Genomic DNA, 21,655 nt, shown 5'->3' on the forward strand with positions numbered 1-21,655 from the left:
AGGTTGTAATGAAACTAACAGAAAATGAACACAACAAATAAAAACACTACTGACCCACCACCACTGTAAGGGAGAAAGCAGGCCATGCTCCCAAAATGCTACACCCTCCCCACAACCACCCAAATGATGTTTCATAGTACGAGTGTACCTATACCTGTGATATGCTGCAGTAGTTGTGGCTACAGGCTACAGACTTGGGTGTAAGGCCATAGATTTTTCAATGTATGGGTATGCAGTATATAAAATCCATAGTGGGTTACAACTGCAGTGCTTATAACTTTGTTCTTGGGTGCATGGCCTTTGGCCATGCACCAAAGACTCTACGTCCTGGCCACAACTACCACACCATATCATACCCATTGTGGCTTGTAACAACACTACGTATAAATGTGCTGTTGGGTGCATGGCCTTTGGCCATGCACCCATGACTGCAGGCCCTTCCCACAGCCACCTAATTGATGTTCAATATTACGGGTATAGCTGTGATATGCTGCCCTGGTTGTGGCCAGGGCCTAAAGTCTTAGGTGTATGTCCATACATATTTCAATGTATGGGTGTGAAGTGGCTTATAGCTCCAGTACTTATAACTTTGTTCTTGGGTGCATGGCCTTGGCCATGCAGCCAAGACTCTGCACACTCCCCACAACCATCTGATCGATACCGAATACTACAGGTGTACCCATTGCTGCGACATGCTGCGGTGGTTGTGGCCAGGGCCTACAGTCATGGAAGTATGGCCTACGGCCTACGCCCATGCACCCAAGACTCTAGCCCCTGGCCACAACCACTACAGTATTTTAAACCCATGGTTGCTAATAAATCAGTAGCACACCTATACAACCAAACATTGTAACTGTAGCATGTACTCAATTTGTAGCCAAGACTCTAGGCCCTGCCCACACCTACCAGATACATAGTCGATTGTATGGGTGTGATGTATGAATGTGATATGCTGCAGTGGTTGTGGGCAGTGTGTACATACTTGGGTGTAAGGCATGCAGCCTGCAGCCATACACCCAAAAGTCTACATCTTGCCCACAAACTCTGCACTATATTAAACCCATGTTGGCTTATAAGTTAAGAGGTTATAACTTTGTTGTTGGGTGCATGGCCTTTGGCCATGCTCCCAAGAGTGCAGGGCCTCCCCACAACCACCTGAGTGATGTGCGATACTACGGGTGTGTCTATAGGTGTGGTATGCTGCAGTGGATGTGGCGAGAGTATAGACTCTTAGCTGTATGTCCATAGATATTGCAATGTATGGGTGTGCAGTAGCTTATTACTCTCGTGCTTACAGCTTTGTTCTTGGGTGCATGGCCTTCGGCCATGCAACCAAGTCTCTACAAACTCTCCACAACCATCTGACCCATTAGCAATACTACAGGTGTGTCCACTGCTGTGACATGCTGAGGTGGTTGTGGCCAGGGCCTAGAGTCTTGGAAGTATGGCCTACGGCCTACGGCCATGCACCCAAGACTCTAGGCCCTGGCCATAACCACCGCAGCATATTACACCCATGGTCGCTTAAAGATGAGTAACACACCCATACAATGAAACATTATAACTGTAGCATGTACTCATTTTGTACCCAGGACTCTAGCCCTGGCCACACCTACCAGATACATAATCGAATGTATGGGAGTGATATATGAATGTGATATCCTGCACTGCTTGTGGGCAGGGTCTACACTCTTCAGTGTATGGCCTACAGCCTGCAGCCATGCACCCAAAACTAATTCCTGCCCACAACCACCGCACTATGTAAAAGCCATGTTGGCTTATAACTTTAGAGTTGACAAGTTTGTTCTCAGGTGCATGGCCTTCGGTCATGCACCGAAGACTGCAGGCCCTCCCCACAACCACCTGAGTGATGTGCGGTAGTACGGGTGTATCGATATGTGTGGTATGCTTCAGTGGTTCTGGCCAGAGGCTAGACTCCTAGCTGTATGTCCATAGATATTACAATGTATGGGTGTGCAGTGGCTTATACCTCCAGTGTTTATAGCTTTGTTCTTGGGTGCATGGCCTTTGGCCATGCACCGAAGACTGTACACACTCCCCACAACCATCTGATCGATAATCAATACTACAGGTGTATCCATGGGTGTGACATGCTGCGGTGATTGTGGCCAGGGCCTACAGTCTTGGAAGTATGGCCTCGGCCTATGGCCTATGGCCATGCATCCAAGACTCTAGGCCCTGGCCACAACCACCGCAGCATGTCACACCCATGGCGGCGTACTAATCAATAGCACACCCATAGCAAAAAATAATGTAATAACGACATGTACTCAATTTCAATGTTAGCTAACACCACCCGTGTCCTTAGAACAGTTTCAAGGAGCCTGTGCACAGCACGGACTGAAATACTACCCTTATTAAACCCCTCATTTTCTGTACGCACAAACATTCCGAACAAGGCGGGCATAGGGAATACATAATTAACACCTACCGCCTGAACAAATACAGTTTTTTACCCATCTCTTACTGTGTGAACCTCCCCAAGCACTATGACTCAGCAAAATAGTTTTCGAAATAGCATCTTGTCGCTGTCGGCGGATCCAAGATGTCTGGCGCATCCAAACAATCTGCCGCAGAACACGTCTCGGTGCAGCCATTCGGCAGAGATGTTGCGTGTCTGCGTTCATGACGCCAGCCCCTTAGCCAATCGGTATCTTGTCCGCGGAGCGAACAGGGAAGTGTGACCGCAGAGCAGACAATCGATATCACTAATTTTTTTAGACCTACTTTTTGGTCATTTTAAATAAAAGTACTGCACGGATTGCGACACAATTTACAAAAGCACGCTTTCGGGACCAAGGCCCTACCCTGCCGCAAATTTGGTGAAAATCCATCCAGCGGTTTGGCCTGTAGCCATGCGCAAAGTTTTTCTCCCATTCAGTCTATGGGAAAAAAAAGACGTTTTGGGACCCCCTTATAACTTTTTCCCCCCTAGACGAATCCTCACCAAACTTTGCAAACACATTCAGAGTGGCCCATATACTTTTTTTTACAAAGTTTGGTGGGGATTCGTCCAGGGGGAGCAGAGTTATAGGCCTCCCAAAAAGTGCTGCTCTTCCTATGGAAACAGCAACTTAACCATAACTACACAGCCACTAACGTGGCTGTGTAATACTGAGTAAGACCCAACATGCATTATGGGTCACAATAGATTTAATATGTTTTTATCGATTTACTTATGAAATAAAATTGTCTATTTTTTCAAATGCTTCTTAAGATTTGGGTTTAATTGAACTTTTTCTCCTTGCTTGACATGGAGGACAGTCAAGCAACAATGTGTTATTTTAAGGTTAATTCCGCCTGACAGAACCACTGTTTCACAAGTGCTGAGTTTAAGACAGCAGATGGGGTAGGTCAGATAAGTGCAGGAAGAGAAAAGGGGGGTGGCTGTATGGGTACAGATACAGACCCCAGTGCAAGGGGTGGCCTGGAGGCAGTGCGGGTGGGTGGCCGGGTGAGCAGGAACCTGGGCCCGGAGGACAGAGGGTGGCCAGGTGCACAGTGCCAGGAGAGAACAGATCAGGAGGGGAGAGAGGGTGCGAAGGCAGAAGCAAAGACGAAGGTTGTGAGGTGCTTCCGGAACCAGAGATGGTTCTCCTCAAGTTTTAGAGTGGCAGGGAAGCTGTTCCAGAGGGAGGCACCAGCCGGAGACCGAGATCTACCCCCAGCTAATTTCTTTGAAAAACGACTGACCCTGAGGGAGTTAGAGGTAGAGGAGCGAAGAGCATGAGAGGACAGGTATTTGCGGAGGGATAGCTGAAGGTATTTTGGACCTAGGCCCCAGAAAGCCCTGTGGACAATGCAAAGGGTTTTGAACTTAATCCTTGCATTCCACTGGTTTCCAATGTAGAGATTTCAGAGCTGGAGAGATGCGATCCCAGGGCTTGAGGCCAAGGACAAGCCTTGCAGTCCTGTTCTGGATTAGTTGCAGAGGGCGGAGAGTAGAGGCAGGTAGGGTAATAAAGATGCTGTTACAATAGTCCAACCTAGAGAGAACCCGAGCTTGGGAGACAGTGAGCTTCTGGGGAAAGGCGAGGAAGGGCAGCGTACCTCTGAGGAGGTGCAGTAGGAAGTTAGACTTTTTAGAGACATTAGAGATGTGGGCGGAGAAGGAAAGTGTGAACTCAAAGATGACCCTGAGGTTCTTAGCCTCGCAGTTGGGGATAGGAGGAGGGCCAAGTGAGGCCGGCCAGAGAGTGAGGGGAACGGATGGAGACGGTGTGCCAATGAGGAGTATCTCAGTCTTGCTGGCATTCAGACAAAGATCATTGGCGGAACACCAATCTTTAATGGCAGTAAGGCAATCCGAGATGAAAGAGGGAGCAGAGGTGGCTGAGGGCAGCCTGAAAATGAGTTGTGTTGTCAGAGTAGCACTGGAATTCTGAGCAGAAAATGGCAATGCAGTGGGTGAGAGTTTCCAGGTATTGGTTGAAAAGCCAGGGCGAGAGGTTAGACCTCTGAAGAACACAACAGGAAGAGAGGGAGATAGATGATAGGAAGGACCCCAGTATTACCTGGGACAATCCTGGCATGCTTCAATATCGCTGCCATCCCACCAGGATTCTGGATGCCGCCCCCACCTGTTGGATATCAAAATGCTGATGGCTGCCGTTGCCAACAATATTGGCTGACCATTGCTTCTTCTGTTTTAAGGAGGGTCCCAATCCACCTCCCTGTATCCTCCGTCACCCCCGGCAAGCCCTCAGCCCTTACCCCGTCTAGAGCCCCAGGCCTTCCTCTATCCTTCCACTTACCCGACCCCACCACTGATTTAACGAGGGCCCGCTCCACCTTTCCATTGTTTGCAGATGAACGGATTCCCATAACGACTTTCCATGCAAGGCTCTTATGCTTGTTGGCATGCTCCTTCAGTGTTCTTGCACGCCTGCTTGAACATTGAGTACGCCTGACTGTTGCATGAGAACATCCACTTCTACAAGTCCTGTAGGAGTTGATTCACCACAGCCTGACCGTAGGAGACTGGTTTAAGAAAGCCAGTTTGGGGAAGCCAAGACAAGCATGCCCGGCCAATTCTAGATTGAATGAAGTTTGGGGAAAAGTGGAAGTAGCACCACAGCGATAGTGGGGGCTATCCATTCAACCTCCAGGAATCCTGTCAGGTGCTGAGGCGCTTTTTTGGTTGGTTCAAGATCTCTGCCCTGCCAATAAGGTGCTTTTGTTTTGTTGTTCATCTTTTTCCTTACCAAACTCATCTTTTGGCTTTTCCTAAACAAGTGTTACACCTCCTTCACCTGTACGAGCGGCCTATTTCCTCACACGTATGGCAACATACTTCAGCAGCCTGTGGCGGACCTCTGTATCCTGTGCATGCGCCTTCAGCTTCTTTGTTCATCACGTCACTTTCGATTTCTTTGTTGTGTTACCTAGGGTGCACCGAATAGCTGAGCATGATGTTGATTACAGTCAATACATCCACGCCATCTACATCTTCTCGGAGCAAGGAAAGCACAGGGCCGCAACATATGAATGTGGATGTTGATTGGCTGACAAGTGGTCATCATTGCCAAAGGCAACATGGTATTAATTGCGATCCCGACTGAGGGATTAATACGTGTAGGCGCATCCTCTTTGGCGCCAAAGTTCACAGAAGGCATATTTGTATGGTTTGCTCTCGTTGTACTGCAATTGCTGCCAGCTCTCTCAAGAACAATCATTGTCACAAGCGAGCCACCCATGTAAACTCCTCTATGATTAACACACAATTCCACATGTTATTTATCTGTCTATGTGTATCTTTGGTTTGACAACATAGCTATGAACTTATTACATTGTTATTCGATTGTTTCTTCTTTCTGTAAGCCAGTGTTCTTTAAACAAATCTGCGTTTTGCTCTATATACCTATACAGAAGCCCCATTCTGCTATTATATCCATTGGTCTCGCCAGGACTTTTATTTTAGCTTTGCATGAAGCCTGGAGCCTTGTGTTGGCAAGGTTGTCTCTCTCGTTATAGTACTAGTCACCCTCGAGAACACGTATGCAAGAACTTGGACATTTCTGTGTCCATGTCATGGTTGCTGCTAGGTCTGGAAAAGATCTGGGGCTACGCTGATATCGGGACTATCGGGACTTTGGGCTAGCTTCTCTTTTTGTTTTAGGCCCTGAGCTTCTATCCAGGGCTACAATCAAAAGACCTGGGGCTATAACACCCCCCCCCCAAGTCCTCCTCTAGCGACACCTCTGCATCTCATTATCTCTTTCCTTCTGTCTTTTCAATTTGTCTTCTGTCAAAGTTTAAAACGTTTGTGTCTGAACTCGCTGATAAAAGAAATGGCATTGTATAATTTCCTTCGACGGTCTATGCATGACTTAACTGCGGGAGTGGGCGGAGCCTACAATAATCCTATGGGAATTCAGGAGGAACATACATGCCCTTAGCATTGAAGGGGAATAATCTACTATTTTAGAGGAGAGCGACATGGACATTGGGAGAGATGTTGAGACCTGGTAGAGTTCAAATGTAAGTCACTCAAATTAAGGATAAGGGGAGCAGATGCACATATAGTTTTCCTCGGGATCCATGTGCAACTATGTTGGTTGATCGGTATTAAAAGACCAATTTGCATAAAAGAGAGAGATGATTTTGTGGGATTGTCCAATTTTGGTTGTGCACACAACCCAATTAATGTAAAACGCACCAGTGGCAAATAACCGAAGCAAGCAGGATATTTCAGAACAAGCAATTATTGCAGAATTGTCCACATATAAGAGAATTAGGCAAAGCTGTTTCCTTCCATTGAGACAACAGCTTTTACTGCTTCCTGGTCAGCCACTCTACCACTGACAAGGAAACTGAATAAAACCGAGTCAATGAGACAACCTTGCCGTGCTCCTTTATTGGTACAAAGGTTCTCTGTTTCTTCACACTTGGATCCGAACCTCACACAAGGCGACATTTGGGGAGTGTTGTTAAATATGCGGCATGAAAGGGGAGGAGGTAAAAAACACAAGCGAATCTTTTATATGCTCGGCCGGTGTAAAGGGAATTCATGCCATCACGGGGTATCTTTAGTGCCTATGCACAATGTGTGCCTGGGTGTTTAGGCAATTGCAGAGAATATCCTCAAGTCTCAAGCCAAAATTCAGGAGAGAGTTGCTAGGGCAGGGTTCAAATAAAGAAATGCAATGTGTCCATGTAACAGATGCCACCTGTGAAGGTGGACATGCCTGAGCTTTTTTGTTTTTTCTGTTATGAAATGATGCAGGTAGTACTGTTGCTGAAAGTGAAATCTGCTAATCAGACCCCACTTTCACAATGCTCCATGCCAAAGCTCATATGGCACACATGTACTTTGCTGCATCCTTCTAGCTGCACTGCAGTGACAACAAGGCAAGTTCAAAGGTCACTTGTACATTCTTGAACACAGCAGCTGGAACACAAAATGCCAACAGACAGAAGTGTTGTTTTAACAGTATGCTCCTCTTTTTTGCCATATCATAATTGTGTACACCAGTAGCATGATGACAATTGGTAAGAAAAGTAATATAAGCCATGTCTTGTTTTGACATGGTGGCTACTAAGATTGCACAATTATACAGCCACCACCATATGATGCCATTCTAAGATCAGCTTGTTAAACAGTTAATTCTCGAAATTCATGTCACGGCCTGGTGCTCATCTCAACCCTGGGTATACCCTCCAAAATGATATTGGGTCCAACCCAGGACACCCTTCTTTGATGCTCCTGAGAAGGTTTGTCACCTCCTTTAGGTACCTTGGACCCTCTCTCTGAAGTCCTCTGGGAACCAGTGCTTCAAAGACAGTCCTGTCATTACAGTGGGCATCTCATCCCAGGGAGCTCATAACTCATGGACTTCATGTAGGCAGACAGAGGAAGGGGGCAGAGTTGGAGTATCCCAGGTGAGAGCCTCAGTCTACAGAAGTATCTCCTCATCTCGGATTTTGCTTGGGCTCTAAATATCCCACCCTATCCCACTTCTAAAACCTTCTGCTGACCCCTCCATTCCGGCAAACTATCGTCCGATCTCACTCCTTTCCTGGGCAAACTCCTTGGGAAGTTGGCCATCTCTCAGCTGAACCTCCACACTGAATATTTGCTTGCTTCCATGACCATCACTCTGGCTTTAGAGAATCCAGAGGTACGGAAACTGCTCTTCTGAACACCTGTGAAGGACTGCTCTCCCACTTTCCTCATTCTTATTGATCTCTCCTCTGCTTTTGACGCAGTTAATCACAACATCCTGATCGCACATCTTTGTGACACCCTGGGAATCACAGGTCAGGCTCAGGCTTTGGCGTGGTTAACCTCTTTTCTCTCCGACCGCCCATCCCAGGTGGAACTTGGAGCCTTTCTCTTGACTATCACCTTCTTAACCTGTGTCGTTCCCCAGGGATCAAACCTATCCTCCTGATTCTTTAACGTTTATATGGCTACCTTGGCACATCTGATCACCACTTTAACCTCTAATTACCAGTGTTATGCGGATGACATGCAACTACCTTTCAGACTACCCTCAGCCGTTTCCTCCACCTCACTCATATCTGACTGTCTGTCCGCTATCCAGTCAGGGTGTGCCGCAAACGACCACTGCCTCAACGCTAGTAAAACTGAGATTGTCCACATAGGGACCCCTGCTCCCGCTTTCCCTCTTTCACTCTGGTGGGCCTCCCTTGGCCCCGCGCCCTCTCCCACCTGTGAGGCCAAAAACCTTGGGGTCATCTTCGACTCCACTCTCTCCTCCTCTTCTCACATTTGTGACATCTCAAAAAAATCTAGCTAGCAGCTACACCTCCTCAGAGGCACTCTACCTTTTCTCACTTTTCCCCAGCGTCTCACTGTCTCCAGAGCCCTGGTTCTCAATAGGCTGGACTATTGCAGCAACCTGTTCCTCAACCTCCCTGCGTCTGCCCTGCGCCAACCCTGTGCCCTCTACAACTCATCCAGAACAGAACCTCAGTTATTCTTGGCCTCAGGCCTAGGGACCACATCTCTCAGATGCTGAAATACCTTTACTGGCTCCCTGTGGCTGCAAGGATCAACTTCAAGACCCTCTGCATTGTCTACAAGGCTTTCTGGGGCTTGGGACCTACTAATCTTCAATGCTTCCTACCTAAATACTGTCCCTCTCGAGCCTTCTGCTCATCTACCTCCAACCTTCTGTAAGTGAGACGGTTCTCCAAGCAGAGATTTGGAGGGAGATCCTTATCCTCAGCAGGCACCTCCCTCGGGGATAGCCTCCCTGCCACCCTCCGCCTTGACCCTGATCTTCCAAAATTCCAGAAACTCCTCAAGACCTTCCTCTTCTCCTCCTCCGTCTCTCTCCCCCTACCCTGCTAACCTAGCTCTCTGCTCTCTCCATCTCTCCCTCCTCTTCCATACAGCTTTGCGGACTGGCCGACTGGTGCCCCTCAGAGTCTCACAGGTCCCTGGCACCACCGCGAGTCCTCTTTGCACTTGCCTCAGGGCCGTGCACCCCATCCCTTCACTGCACTTCTGAATAAATCCAGAATAAATCTCTGAATAAATCTCTTTTCTGAATAAAGAGAACTTCTCTCTCCGCACTTATCCCAGCCTCTACCAACTGGGTGCACTTGGTCCCCCCCCCCTTTAACTGTCTTGCACGATCTGAATGCATCTGTACCTGAAGATCATCTGCCTGTTTGCCCCTGTCTTTGCCCCTTAATGTGCACTTGATAAAAACTGCAGAATCGCCGTCAGGCCTATTTGCTGTATCTCAACTGTTAAATGTATCTTTTTTTCACTTACTCTGCCTGTGCAGACCGTTATCATCTCAGAAATTCAAGGGCTCTGAGCGACTGTTTATTCCTGCGTTCCCACCCTCCTTGAGAGCTTTGAAACACTGCCTGTGTTTAGGGGCTTTATAAATAAACAATACCATACAATACCACTTCCTGCAGACAAGGCACTTGAGGTATGACATCAGGAGGCAAAGGGAATTTCTTACAACAACCAAGATTGGACTCTTGACTTGTTGCTGTTGACCAATCCAGTGCGGCATTTTGCCGATATAAGGGGGAGGCTCTCCCCTTAGTTGGCTTATCTTTGGGCACTGCTTGCAAAAGGATTCACTGGAACCTAAAAGGGAGTACAGTCTACTCCAAAGTGCTCTGCCAGAAAGGCGAAGACCAGGAGCTCCAAGGAAGAGGAACGTTAATCTCCCTAACCATTTATTTGGGTTGACCAGCTGACTGGATAAGACTTAACAGCAACTGAGACACTGGAACCCATGACGATTCCCACAGTAGGTGATGGAACCCCACAAGTGCTCTCTACAGACCTACCTGGTTTCCAAGGGCAGAGGAAAGACCGTGCCTTGCCCCCTAAAACCACGGATTGTGTCTTCCAACAAACAAAGATCCAAATAAATGACCCCTACTCTCTCTGCATCTCTGAACCACCTTGATGTAAGTTTGAGCACCTTCAAGGCCATCCAAGCTGCTGCAAAGGAACCACGTGTGTCCTCATTCGATTATGATGAACAGCCACTTTGCGCATCTTTGAGGTTTGCTCAATGCCCACACCCGGCCCCCTCACCATCCTCTGAGACCCGGTGAGTCTTCTAGCCTCCACAACTCAACACCACCTGACTTATTACCAATCTCTTTAAGGTTCAAGCCATTGCTGCTTCAGTACTGCGATGCAGTGTTGAGTCAGCCAAGCCCACGCTAAACTGGAAGAAAGTCTCCACTTCTCAGCAACTGATGTCGCTTAGTTGTCTGGTGCCACCGAACCGACATTGCCTGCCATTTACCAGCATTTTTGACCTGCAAGCATTTGCTGCTTGCATCTTGAAACACCTTCTGCTGTATAGGTGCATTATAAATACCCAATAAATAAATAAATAAAAATAGCACTGCACCAGTCACCTCCACTGCCTGGCTCAACTGAAGTGGTTTTGTCCACCTGGCCTGCCTTAAATGGACCTAGTGACTTGTAACTCCCCTTCCTATACCTTTTGAAGGACATATTCAGTAACTTTGACATTTTGCGGCTGGAATCATTATCTAAGCATCCCTGGTTACAAACCCACAGTGCAACCCTTTAGTCTTGAAATCTGCCTGCTTTCTCCCTTACAGTGGTGGTGGGTCAGTAATGTTTTTATTTGTTGTGTGCATTTTCTGTTAGTTTCATTACAACCTATTTGATAGATCATTAGTGGGTCGTTCTTTTATTTTGGTGTCACCATACTATTGTTGTTTGGATTGCATCTGTCCAAGCTCACACCCCTCCTGAAGACTGTAGCCCACCTTTGGTCAATGTCCTCAAAAGTGGCAAATTAGGTATATATGTTGCTTCTTATCCTTTTCCCCTGCAGAGCAGTAGTCAAACTAAAAATGTCTCTCAAAACTCCTTCGCCCACATCACTCACAGTCCTGTTTTTTTCTTAACGATTGCTTTGCCTTCTTGGCAATCATTGCTTGACAAGGTTGTGGGTTCGGCTAACAATTCCAATTTAGGTGTATACCAACCAATTACTGGTTTTTCACAGCTCCTCCCATAGGCAAAGCATGCTTATAGGGCTTACTGTCTAGTTATTGGGCTTCTGACCACCTTGTGGATCTAGGGCCTTGGTTCTACATAATCCCCTAACCGCATTCTCTGTCCTCCTCTTAGCCCCCATGGCTTGTCATACCTATGGGGATTCTCGCTATCTCTTCTTTGGGAACCTGACTCCCCACTGACTCCTCAAACACCTTCTTGATTCCTCTAACCTTTCTCATACCACTTCCTCCCAAACTCACTAACCTCTTCAATGTAGAATCGTATTTGTTTCCGTTTACTCTTTCCTCCCGCTCCTCAACTTCTTTATTCTCCTTATCCTTCTCCAGGAGTATCCTCTCATTGTGCTCCTGAGCTCCTGCCAACTCCTCTGTGTATCCTCAACACCTCCTCTGATCTTATCCTGTGATCTTATCCACTAATCTTATCTCCTCCTCCACCTCCTATGCTTCTCCTTGCACCCGCCTCTTTCTTTTCTTCCAATCTCTTTTGCTCCAACCACCACATCTGCTCTCCCAGCCTCTCCTCTTACCAGCATTCACCAAATCCACACCATCTTCTTCTGAAAACTCCACTGCCAGTCTGCATTTGCTTTCTTAATGTGGCATGACATGTTTTACTTGGCCTCAATGATAAAGCAAACATAAGTGTTATTTCATGGCTAGCCTAGCCTATGGTGTCAGTGTGCATTCACACTCTTTCTGTTCTATAGGATCTGTTACGTTTTACTTGATATCAAGGGTAAAGCAAACCTGATGATTGGTATTACGTGACTAGACTGGCTTACCTTGGTGCCTCCAGTCTAGCCCTATATGCTAGGTGTTACTGCATTATTTTACTTTGCATCAACAGTAAAATCAAACAAAAGTATGAATAACGGGTATACTGTCCTATCTTGGTATAGCCAATCTGTATCTACATCATTTCTGTGGCATGACATTTCTTACTGGCTGAGAGTCCTCATATGGCGATACTGGCCTATATCGGGGCAGCATGCATGGACATGTAGGGCATAGCTAGAATGACAATGTTTTATATAATGGCATTTGTTGAGGGCGGTTTAAAGTGTTGAACCAAGCACTCCACGATGACTCAGACCAAAGTTAAACACTTGGAAAAACTTCTGTTTAAACATTCTTGTCGAACTGAAAACGTTGAAAGAAAGCATAATGACAAATCCGGCCAAAACAAAAAAAAAACTTTTGGACCTAGATTGGATCTACACTAGAGAAAATGTCTGATCGTTAAAATTATATGGACAGAAAGATCTAGCCCATAGTGCAAGAGGAAATCCTCAACAATATCTGAAATTAGTACCCGGCGAGAGAGAATCAGAATGCAACAAGCATTCTGATTGGCTCTCACCGGGTCATTACCCGGCCGAGAATCCTTCGATTCTCGGCTGGGATTCCAGCCGCCTTGTCCTCGGCGGGGGCGTGGCAGCCCCTCAGCCAATGAGGAAGCTCGCAGCGGGGCCATCCCCGCTCCGAGCCTCCCCACAACTGAGAAACTGCCTTCGCCCCCCACCGGGGACTCTGGTAAGCTTTTTCTTTTTCCTTCCCTCCCTCCCACCTCCCTACCCCACTTACCTTTTTGCTCCTGCGTCCCCGTTGGGCAACGATAGCAGGCTCCAGCAGTGTGGAGACTCGGAGTGGGCCATCCCCGCTCCACGCCTCCACACGGCTGGAGGCTTCCATCCTCCCCCATTCGGGACGTAGGTACGTTTTTTTTTTTTTCTTCCCCTCCCTCCCATCCACCCTCCCAACCCCACTTACCTTCTGCTTCTTTTTTTTCATTTTTTTTTTCAGGAGCAGACGCGCTGGGAACACTTGTGTTCCCAGCGCGTCCGCTCCCGAAGGCTGCCATGGAAAGGGAAAATGGACTCTGTTTTCCCTTTCCCGGCTGCCATTTTTTTTTTTTCTGTTTCGAAACGCGGCAAAACAGAAAATAAATGCCATCAGCACCCTGATCCAATGGGCTGGGGTGCTAATGGCAATAAGACCCTCGTCGGCGGCCCAATAACTACGGCCCCGGGCATTACCCGGGGCGGTATTGGCCCGCCGCCTCAGGTCTTATTGCCACAAAAATCCCTTGCAGCAGACAGAGAACGGAGTTCATGAGATTACGGATGAATCTGATGCCCACTAAAGAAGTACTGGAAGCAAGAAAAGCTAAAACTTTGAGAGAATATACTTTTAGGTGGTGTAAAGAGCAAAAGGAGACTCTGCAGCATTTGACCTTGCTTTGCCCAAACTTAAACCTACAGAGAAATAGATGGATGGGCAAATTCTTTGGGAATTACACAACTAGAACAGTTGAACATTGGTGGTCTGCAATCCTTCAAGGGGAAAGTACTTCTCCTATCCTAGTGGTACTTGGATATCTGAAAGAAGTATTTGCTTGGTCAGCTGAGGCATCTACTACAGATGAAGGAGTGGCTGTTTCAACAAACCCTGTTGATACCACCACACCTTAGGACTTGATTTTTGCCCTACGATATGATTGTTCTTGCTTCTTAAGTGGTCTGCTTTTATTTTAATTCATACTGTTTTAAAATTCAATTTGTTATTTACCTTCCTGAGAAATGCTTAAGGTTTTCAAGTGTAAAGCCAAATGCTTAATAAAAAATAAATTTTAAAAAAATAGCATTTGTTGTGGGCAAAGGCATCATGATGATGTGTTGGGAAATAGTCACACGCACTGTTGGTGACTTGCATCTGTACATTTCTTTCATGTGCTACCATACAAGACCGATTGCAAACTCCGTGGCCTTTGACCCAATTCTTCACAGAAAGTGCTGCGAAATGCGCCATTTTAGTCCATTATTTAAAAATATTTCTCACAGATTAGCCATATACATTTACGCTCCTACAGTTAAAATGTTCAGCACCCGCCACTGACGGAGAAGGTACATGAGCTTTTTAGACTAGTTATGCAAGGGGATAAAATACATGGAGAGCTACTTTGGGAGGTAACCAGACCTTTGGGGTCAGTTGTATTTATTTGAGGTAGCGGGACAAATCTGGCTGTCTTACAACAGGAATAGCAAATGCCATTGACTAGCAATGGACTGAAAGTCCAATTAGTGTAATCGGGCACGGAGATTGGTCAATGTGGGTAGCGAGGACATCAGATAGCCACAGGATGCTTTTTCTGAGAGTACGACAGATAGCTGGTATCGACGGAGTGCAGGTGCGTGTGGAGGATGGAGGGGGAGGTGTTGAGGTGTGAGGGGTGCCCTGCCGGGTGGGTTTTTATCAAGGAAGGAAGTAGTGAATTAATTGGCCAAATAGTGATGGATGTACAAGTTCAGGCAGGAGAGACTATGGTTCATGTATAGTTTGTGCTCATGGGAGTGGAGAGAGGACTAGTCATGGGAGTGGAGAGAGGACTAGTCATGATGAAGCAGTGGACGGATTTTGTGCTTCAAGAGATTGGCCGGTACCTGTGGGTTCTTAGCTCATGAATAACTCTGGTTATAAAGGTGCATAGATGGATTAAGGGGAGAGGCAGAATTGTAGAAGGTAGAGTGCAGGAAATAGGACATGTGCTACATTCATGAGCAAAGGAGCCGGACCGGGGTAGGCAGACAGAATGCGTTTCATGCAATCGGTTGAGGAAGGGGATTTCCACATGTGGCTGTTACGGCATACACTTTATGGGGCGGGGTGATAGGATGCAGGATGAGGGGGGCTATCTGATGTGACGAGTCTGAGGGGGTTGCTGATGGAGCTAGTGGGCATAGAATGAGTGCTGTAAACAGGCCACCGGCATGGCGCTACTTTGGAGTCTGTTTGACTAGTAGGTGGTTGCTTGCAACCAGATTCCTTTTAGTTTGATCCGCACAATTAGATGTATTTTAATTTCACATGCCTGTTCATTTTAGCAGTCGTACATTTTAGAGTCTGAAACACTGTCATTCAAACTTTTGCTCCACCTTTCCATAACTATGCTGCTAGCGTTTAGAGCATTTGCAGTTTGTGAAATAAATTATTTTGCAAACTTTATCCAAGAAACTGCAAGATGTTACCACCAAATGAATGGCCTGTCCTATCCTGCTTTCTCGTGGCTCTTGTAAAATCCCTGTTGACATTTCTTGATCTAGTCCATTACATCGCGATTCACTGCAAGCGTGCTTCCGATTCGCTGGCCTAATCATTGTTTGCACATTACTTCTGTGGATTTGCAGCCCATTCAAACATGTCCAGCGGGCTCTCAAAGGGAATTAGAAAGCTCCTTCAAGACGATTAAACTCTCTTTGTGGTTTGTCTGCAACCGTTCAATGACTTCTATGCGCAAGTTTTTCAAAGGGCTGTTTATACCTGAACACAATAAATGGTTAATGTTCAACCCAACTCCATCAACTGTGATCGTACACGCTTGGTAAATTGTACTGTTTTACATATATATATATATTCTGACTAGTATGGAAAAGGCCCCTGCTGTGCCCTTGGGTTGATGGATGGGATGGTCAGGGTGGCCAGCTGCTACCACCTCTTCTTCTCCTCTGGACTTTCAATTGAGTGCTGTATCCTCCCCTTTCATGTCATGTCTGAAGTTGGGTATTCACTTGGATAGAAAGCTCATGCTATATAACTCAGAGGTCAGCTCATCAAATCTTGAAACCTCTGCAACAGAAGGACACCTGGTGTGGGCGGAATAGTCCACGCTTTTTTGTTTTTAATCAATAAAATGATGTGGGCACTTTTGTTTCTGAAAGGGAAGTGTGCTAATCCGACCCACTCTCATAAGCACGCCATGCCAAAATTATAGTGTACTCGTGTGCCTTTTGTTTTTTCAGCCCTGCATTGGCACCAGGATAGGTTCACAGGACACGTGTATTCCTGAAAGCTGCTGAAATACAAGGTTCCTGAAGCCAGTGGTGGCTTGTTACTGGGCGGCACCACTAATTGATTCAAATCATAACAACTGTGTAACCTAGTCATCATGGAGTTGATTTAAGCCATGCCTTGTTATGGCATGGTAGCTACAAGCGTTGCACAGTTATACAGCCATGGAATCTGATATCATACTAGTATCAACTTTGTGAGCAGGACTTAGCTATGACAGGGCTGATATGTAGTAAGCTGTCTGGCCTGGCTGTCTCTCCAACTGACATGTTGGACAATGGCCATGAACTGGTGTTTTGATTCTCCTAGATGAAGGGCAAGACCTTTCTCTCAGACCACAGAAACCCCCTCAAGGAGTCCCCTGTAAATCTGTGCTTCAAAGTCAGGACTGACATAACAAAGTTACTCTCACACGGTGGTGCTGACACCTGTAGTCCCTTTGAAGGAAGCAGACATGGGAAGAGGACACAGAGTAGTCAGTGGGGAATGTAGACTGAGAAAGGGGTTCCAACATTTTGATTTCTACAAGGGCTCGCTACAGCTTTCTCTTCTCCCCGTTTCCTCCAGACAAGGCACTCTGGGTATGATTTCATAAGGCAAGACATTTGGTAAAAAAAGCCTGAATTGGATACTTTACAGAAGGCTTTCTTTGGAGGTATCCCATGTGAAATTGTCGCTTTGCAAGGAGCCGAAACCCCCTCCTTATTTGATTTACCGTTCGTTTCCCTAGAGAAGAAGGAATCGCTGCAACTTTGTTGGGAATACAACCTATTCCAAAGTCTGCTGCTGGAAGGTGAAGGCTAAAGGCATCCAAGGCAGAGGTGAGTTTTACTCCCTAATCATCCCCAGGGAACAGTGGGTATAAACTGCTGTGGGCCAAGGCTTTTCTGTGGCTTGTGCACTGGAACATGATCTTACTCGCTGGAGGACCCATTTTAGGTGACAGACGACTTACTGGAGTGGATGTACAGAACTAAAGGACCACCTTTAGTAAAATGATCTGTCACCACCAGGATGTTCTGCACACATCTTCAATTCATCTCCAAGTTCAGGAAGTTGATGCAGACCAGATCCATAAAACCAAAGCTCTCCAGGTGAAAAAGGTTGGCTGCAGGATGAGTCACTGTCTTCCTGGTGACCCACCTAGTGCGGGTAATAGCAATCAACATTACTTCAAAGGTTCTGTTGCTGACGGGATGTCCATGCTGGTCTTGGAGTGCATACAATACAGCTTGGCGGAATCTCTGCAGTAGCATCTGAGGATGTAAAACCTGTTCTCCAACTTTTCTTTCCTTGTACAGAACTCCACCCTTCTGCAGGAACGTCTTCCAATCTCTCAGGATTGCAGCATGATATGGATCTCCAAAGACCACTTCTGCACCCTTAGTCTGGGCTTGAAGGAACAGCACAACAATTCCACGCCCCTGGCTCTGTCTGGCTCTTGCTTACTTTGAACCTAGCAGATAGCTCTGATGCCTGCTGAAGACAACTCCTTCCAGAATTGCATCCACGCGCAAGATGCACTGCAACTGGGGATAGGAGTAGGCCAGGACAGGTCGTGTGGTCAGGTTCCACTTGAGCTCCTCGAAGGCCTACTTCTATTGTTTTGTCCATCTACCACCAATGGGCCTCCGTGGATTGTACAGATGATTTGTAGAGCCAGTAGTACTCATTTTGCCCTTCTGGGTGGGCAACTATCCTTTGGTGGGGTCCACAAGTGGTCAGGCAATTTTGGTGTACCCTGCGATGAACCTCCCGTAGTACTTGCAGAATCCCAAGAGAAAATGTGTCCGATGTGCTTGAGGTATGCCTGGCAAAACTTTTACTCGTCCACACTGACCTTTAGCCCTTGCTCCCGCAGGTGATCGAACACCTTCATAAACCTCCTGTTAACTTATTCTAAGGTCCTGCCAAACATAATGTCATCGAGGTAGCATAGAACCTCCAGGAGGTTTGTGTCACTCAATGTCCTCTTCATGAGTAGCTGGAATGTTGCTGGTGAGCTGGAAATCCTCTGTGGCATCATAACTCATAGAAACCCAATGGGCAGATGAATGCCACCTTCTCACAGTCCGCCGGATAAATTGGGATGATCTGGTAGTAGCCATTCCCGAGGTACAGGGCCGAAAACCACATACTCGCCACCAGGCAATCTTAGAATCGTATTATCGTGGTTTGGTGTATTGGTCTACAGTAGAGCGCATATTCATTTGATGGAAGTAGATGCACATCTGGACATCCCTGTTTCTCCTTCTGGGCAAAGATGATGAAAGAAGCGTAAGATGTCCCGGACTCCTGACTGAGTAGAACCTGTGGAAATTCATCTATGTGGCCGCATGCATCCTCTACGTCTCCTGGGGCTAGTTCCCACAATCGCTCCCTGAAGCATGGGCCTTGTTATTCCAGGGTGTTCTCGCAGCTGGTTCTTATCCCGATCTGAGATTGGTGTGGGTCCAAAGTTACGTATTTGGATCCAGCGTCATTCAGGATGGGCTGGGGGCAACATTTGCTGGGGCAACGTAAGTTGTCAGGTGGAACCATGCTTTGCTTGAGCACCCTGTTGCAGCAGCCCAGAGGGTTCGCAGGCTGTACCACTTTCTTTTACATGATGATTACAAGAGCCTCACTAGAACTGTACCCTGTAAGGGGTTGGGGTGTTACATGATGGTCGATAGATGAGTAGGATAGTGAGAAAGGTGTGCAAGAAGTTGGAGAGATATTGTTCAAAGGAGAACAGTGGGAATTCAGAAGATGAAAGGGCAGCTGATGGTGTGTTGTTGCAGAACAGACCAACACAACAGTTTTTTGTTATTGTTATTATTGAGCAGTTTTCTGGATTACAGTATTCTCTCCCCAGTGATGGCACTTTAATTGTTTGATGGTACGCATCCTCGTTCTTGAAAACAAGGAAAAGGGTGCTTTTTGAAGTGCAACACTCAGAGGTTTGCAGCTGTGAAATCACGATAAAGAGTGGCTTTTTTGTGCATATTTCTTTGAAGTCTTAACTTTTATTATTTGCCTGGGGCAGGCACAAGTGTGAAAAGGAGAGTGCTAATGGCCCGTTTTCCTGACAAGTCACAGCTCACTGGGAAAGGGCTATTAGCATTCCAAAACCCCTGATTCTCTGTATAATCCACAGTAAATGCCTGCATCACATAAACCAGATTTTGTTTCTAGCTAGTCGGCAATGTGTCTAAATTGACATGAAAACAGTGAGGTAATAATGCATACACACTTGCACCTTTTATTCAGAAGATGCTTGTGTGAAACAATTATATAAGTGAAGACAGGAAGGGCAATACACAGAGATGTCTGGTTGTCCTGTGTAGGTTAGAACATATGAAGCACAAGGGTGTGGTCATTGACTCCTTGATTTCGAGAATAAGGGTGTTTAATGTTGAAAACAAGGAAAGGGGGTGTTTTAAAAAAATTGGAGACGAGCATGGGTACACCTATAGGCTGAGAGTGCCACCACCGGGATTCTCTCCGATCAAAGTAAAGTCCTTTGCTATGCCCATAAAACGATCTATGATCAAGGTCTTTCATAACTGCAGGAATACATCAAGCGCTAGCACTCTGTAATATCCCTCCCTGCAATAGCGTCCATCACCAAATGCTCCAAGCATTGAATGGGGGAATGTTAATTGTGTGTGTAAGTTCTTACCCTCATCTGAGCTTCCTCCTTGTCCAGCAATGACACAGATCACTAGAACCTCTGTCAATGTTCTCTCTCCTCTGCCAATGTTCTCTCTCCTCTGCCAATGTTCTCTCTCCTCTGCCAATGTTCTCTCTCCTCTGCCAATGTTCTCTCTCATCCTTGTCTTCTAATTTCCATGCCAGATACACCTCTCTCGCTTCCTTGCTTCCCGTTCTCCTTGTTGCCTCTCCTGTCTCCACCTCGAGCTTCCTTCTTTGGCATCTGCTCACCTCACCTTAGTGCTCTGAAGGGCCTACCAGTTAGCATGGCTGGACTGTAAATAACCAACCACATAATAAACAAATGAATAGTCATGTTTGAAGTACTTATTGTGTGACTGCATTTCTCTTCTAATAATCTGCATGGTTTTTCTTCTCACTTTCCCCACTATGCAGGTTCCACACGACAGACCGTACTATGATAACCGTGGCTTTCAACCAGAGCACTCCAATCCTTACAGATATCCAGTGGACCGCAACCTCTATACGGCATACCCACCTCCACGGGCATATCCTTCCTCCGTGCCCCATTACATACCAAGAGTTTCATCTAACGAGTGCGTCCCAGTAGCACCTGAGCCTAAGCCAGGGAGGTTCTGTGCACCAAGTACGTCAATTACACTTCCCCTTTCAGGGTCAGCCCCTTTCTAAGATTCTTTCAGTGGCTTTGCCCAATCCTTCCTTTACATCCTGCCCTTCCAAAAACAAGAGTTGCCTTGAACTGGCAAGTTTTGCTCTTGATTTTGGGATGCAATTTCAAGTCTTGCATTTAAATTTTATTTAAATGTGACAATTAGTGTTAAAAGTGTTTTAAAGCAGTAAAGTATTCTCAGGCAAATATTGTGGATAAGCAAAGCCCATATTAGAAATTGCTTGGTGAGAAACACAAGATGCTTGCTGAATGGAGATTGGCCCAGAGTGCAAGTGCAAGAGTGAAAAAGAACCAAGAGCAATCTAGCTATAGGCTAAGAGCATCTCCAAACCACAATAGCCCAATGTTCTGTTATTATTCTGTTTTGTGCAATAAAAACGAAGAGAGATGCATACTAATAGATGTTGTTTGCAGAGCTATATGTGACAATCATTTTCGATATCTGATAAAAACGTATACAAACATGGGGAAGTCCCTCGAATGAGAACGAACAGGGCCTAGAACCACGTTTTCGCTCCTTGTACCTTTCACAACGAAAACATAACCACTTGCTCTTCAGTCTGGCCTCGCCCAAAAGGAAAATCCATCTCCAAAATTCTAGGAAATTCTCCTGGGAACATAAGCCGCACCAGGAGCCCCATACACGTGTATCAGCCTTGTTGGGCAATGGGCATCATCAGTTGAGGTGTAAGACTCCCGTTTCCCGCCCAAGTGGGAAATATCTCATAGAATAGGTTATTTGAGGTATGTGTGTTTTCAGTAGACAGCTCCCACATTTTTGTGAGTATAATATAAACTTGGACAGGCACTCGTAGTTTGCCGGTCTTGGACAAGTACCATTATTTCTATACTAACCAGAGTAAAACGTTCATGTTTTGGCAGTCAATCAGTTTCTTTTGATAGCAGTCAATAACTACTGTTATGTGTCTGCCA

General features: G+C 46.4%; 1 protein-coding gene across 4 annotated transcripts in view; it reads left to right on the top strand.

The window, feature by feature from the left end:
• Positions 1-21,655, top strand: part of TMPRSS2 (transmembrane serine protease 2) — a 499,201-nt gene that overhangs the window by 245,656 nt on the left and 231,890 nt on the right. For all 4 annotated transcript variants that reach the window (XM_069636039.1, XM_069636041.1, XM_069636038.1 and 1 more), the window contains one exon: positions 20,467-20,677. In XM_069636039.1, the coding sequence (XP_069492140.1) occupies positions 20,467-20,677 (211 nt within the window). The remainder of the gene's footprint in view (positions 1-20,466; positions 20,678-21,655) is intronic.

This window comes from Ambystoma mexicanum, chromosome 7p (assembly GCF_040938575.1).
Source record: "Ambystoma mexicanum isolate Mex_15411 chromosome 7p, UKY_AmexF1_1, whole genome shotgun sequence".
Classification (NCBI taxonomy): Eukaryota; Metazoa; Chordata; class Amphibia; order Caudata; family Ambystomatidae; genus Ambystoma; species Ambystoma mexicanum.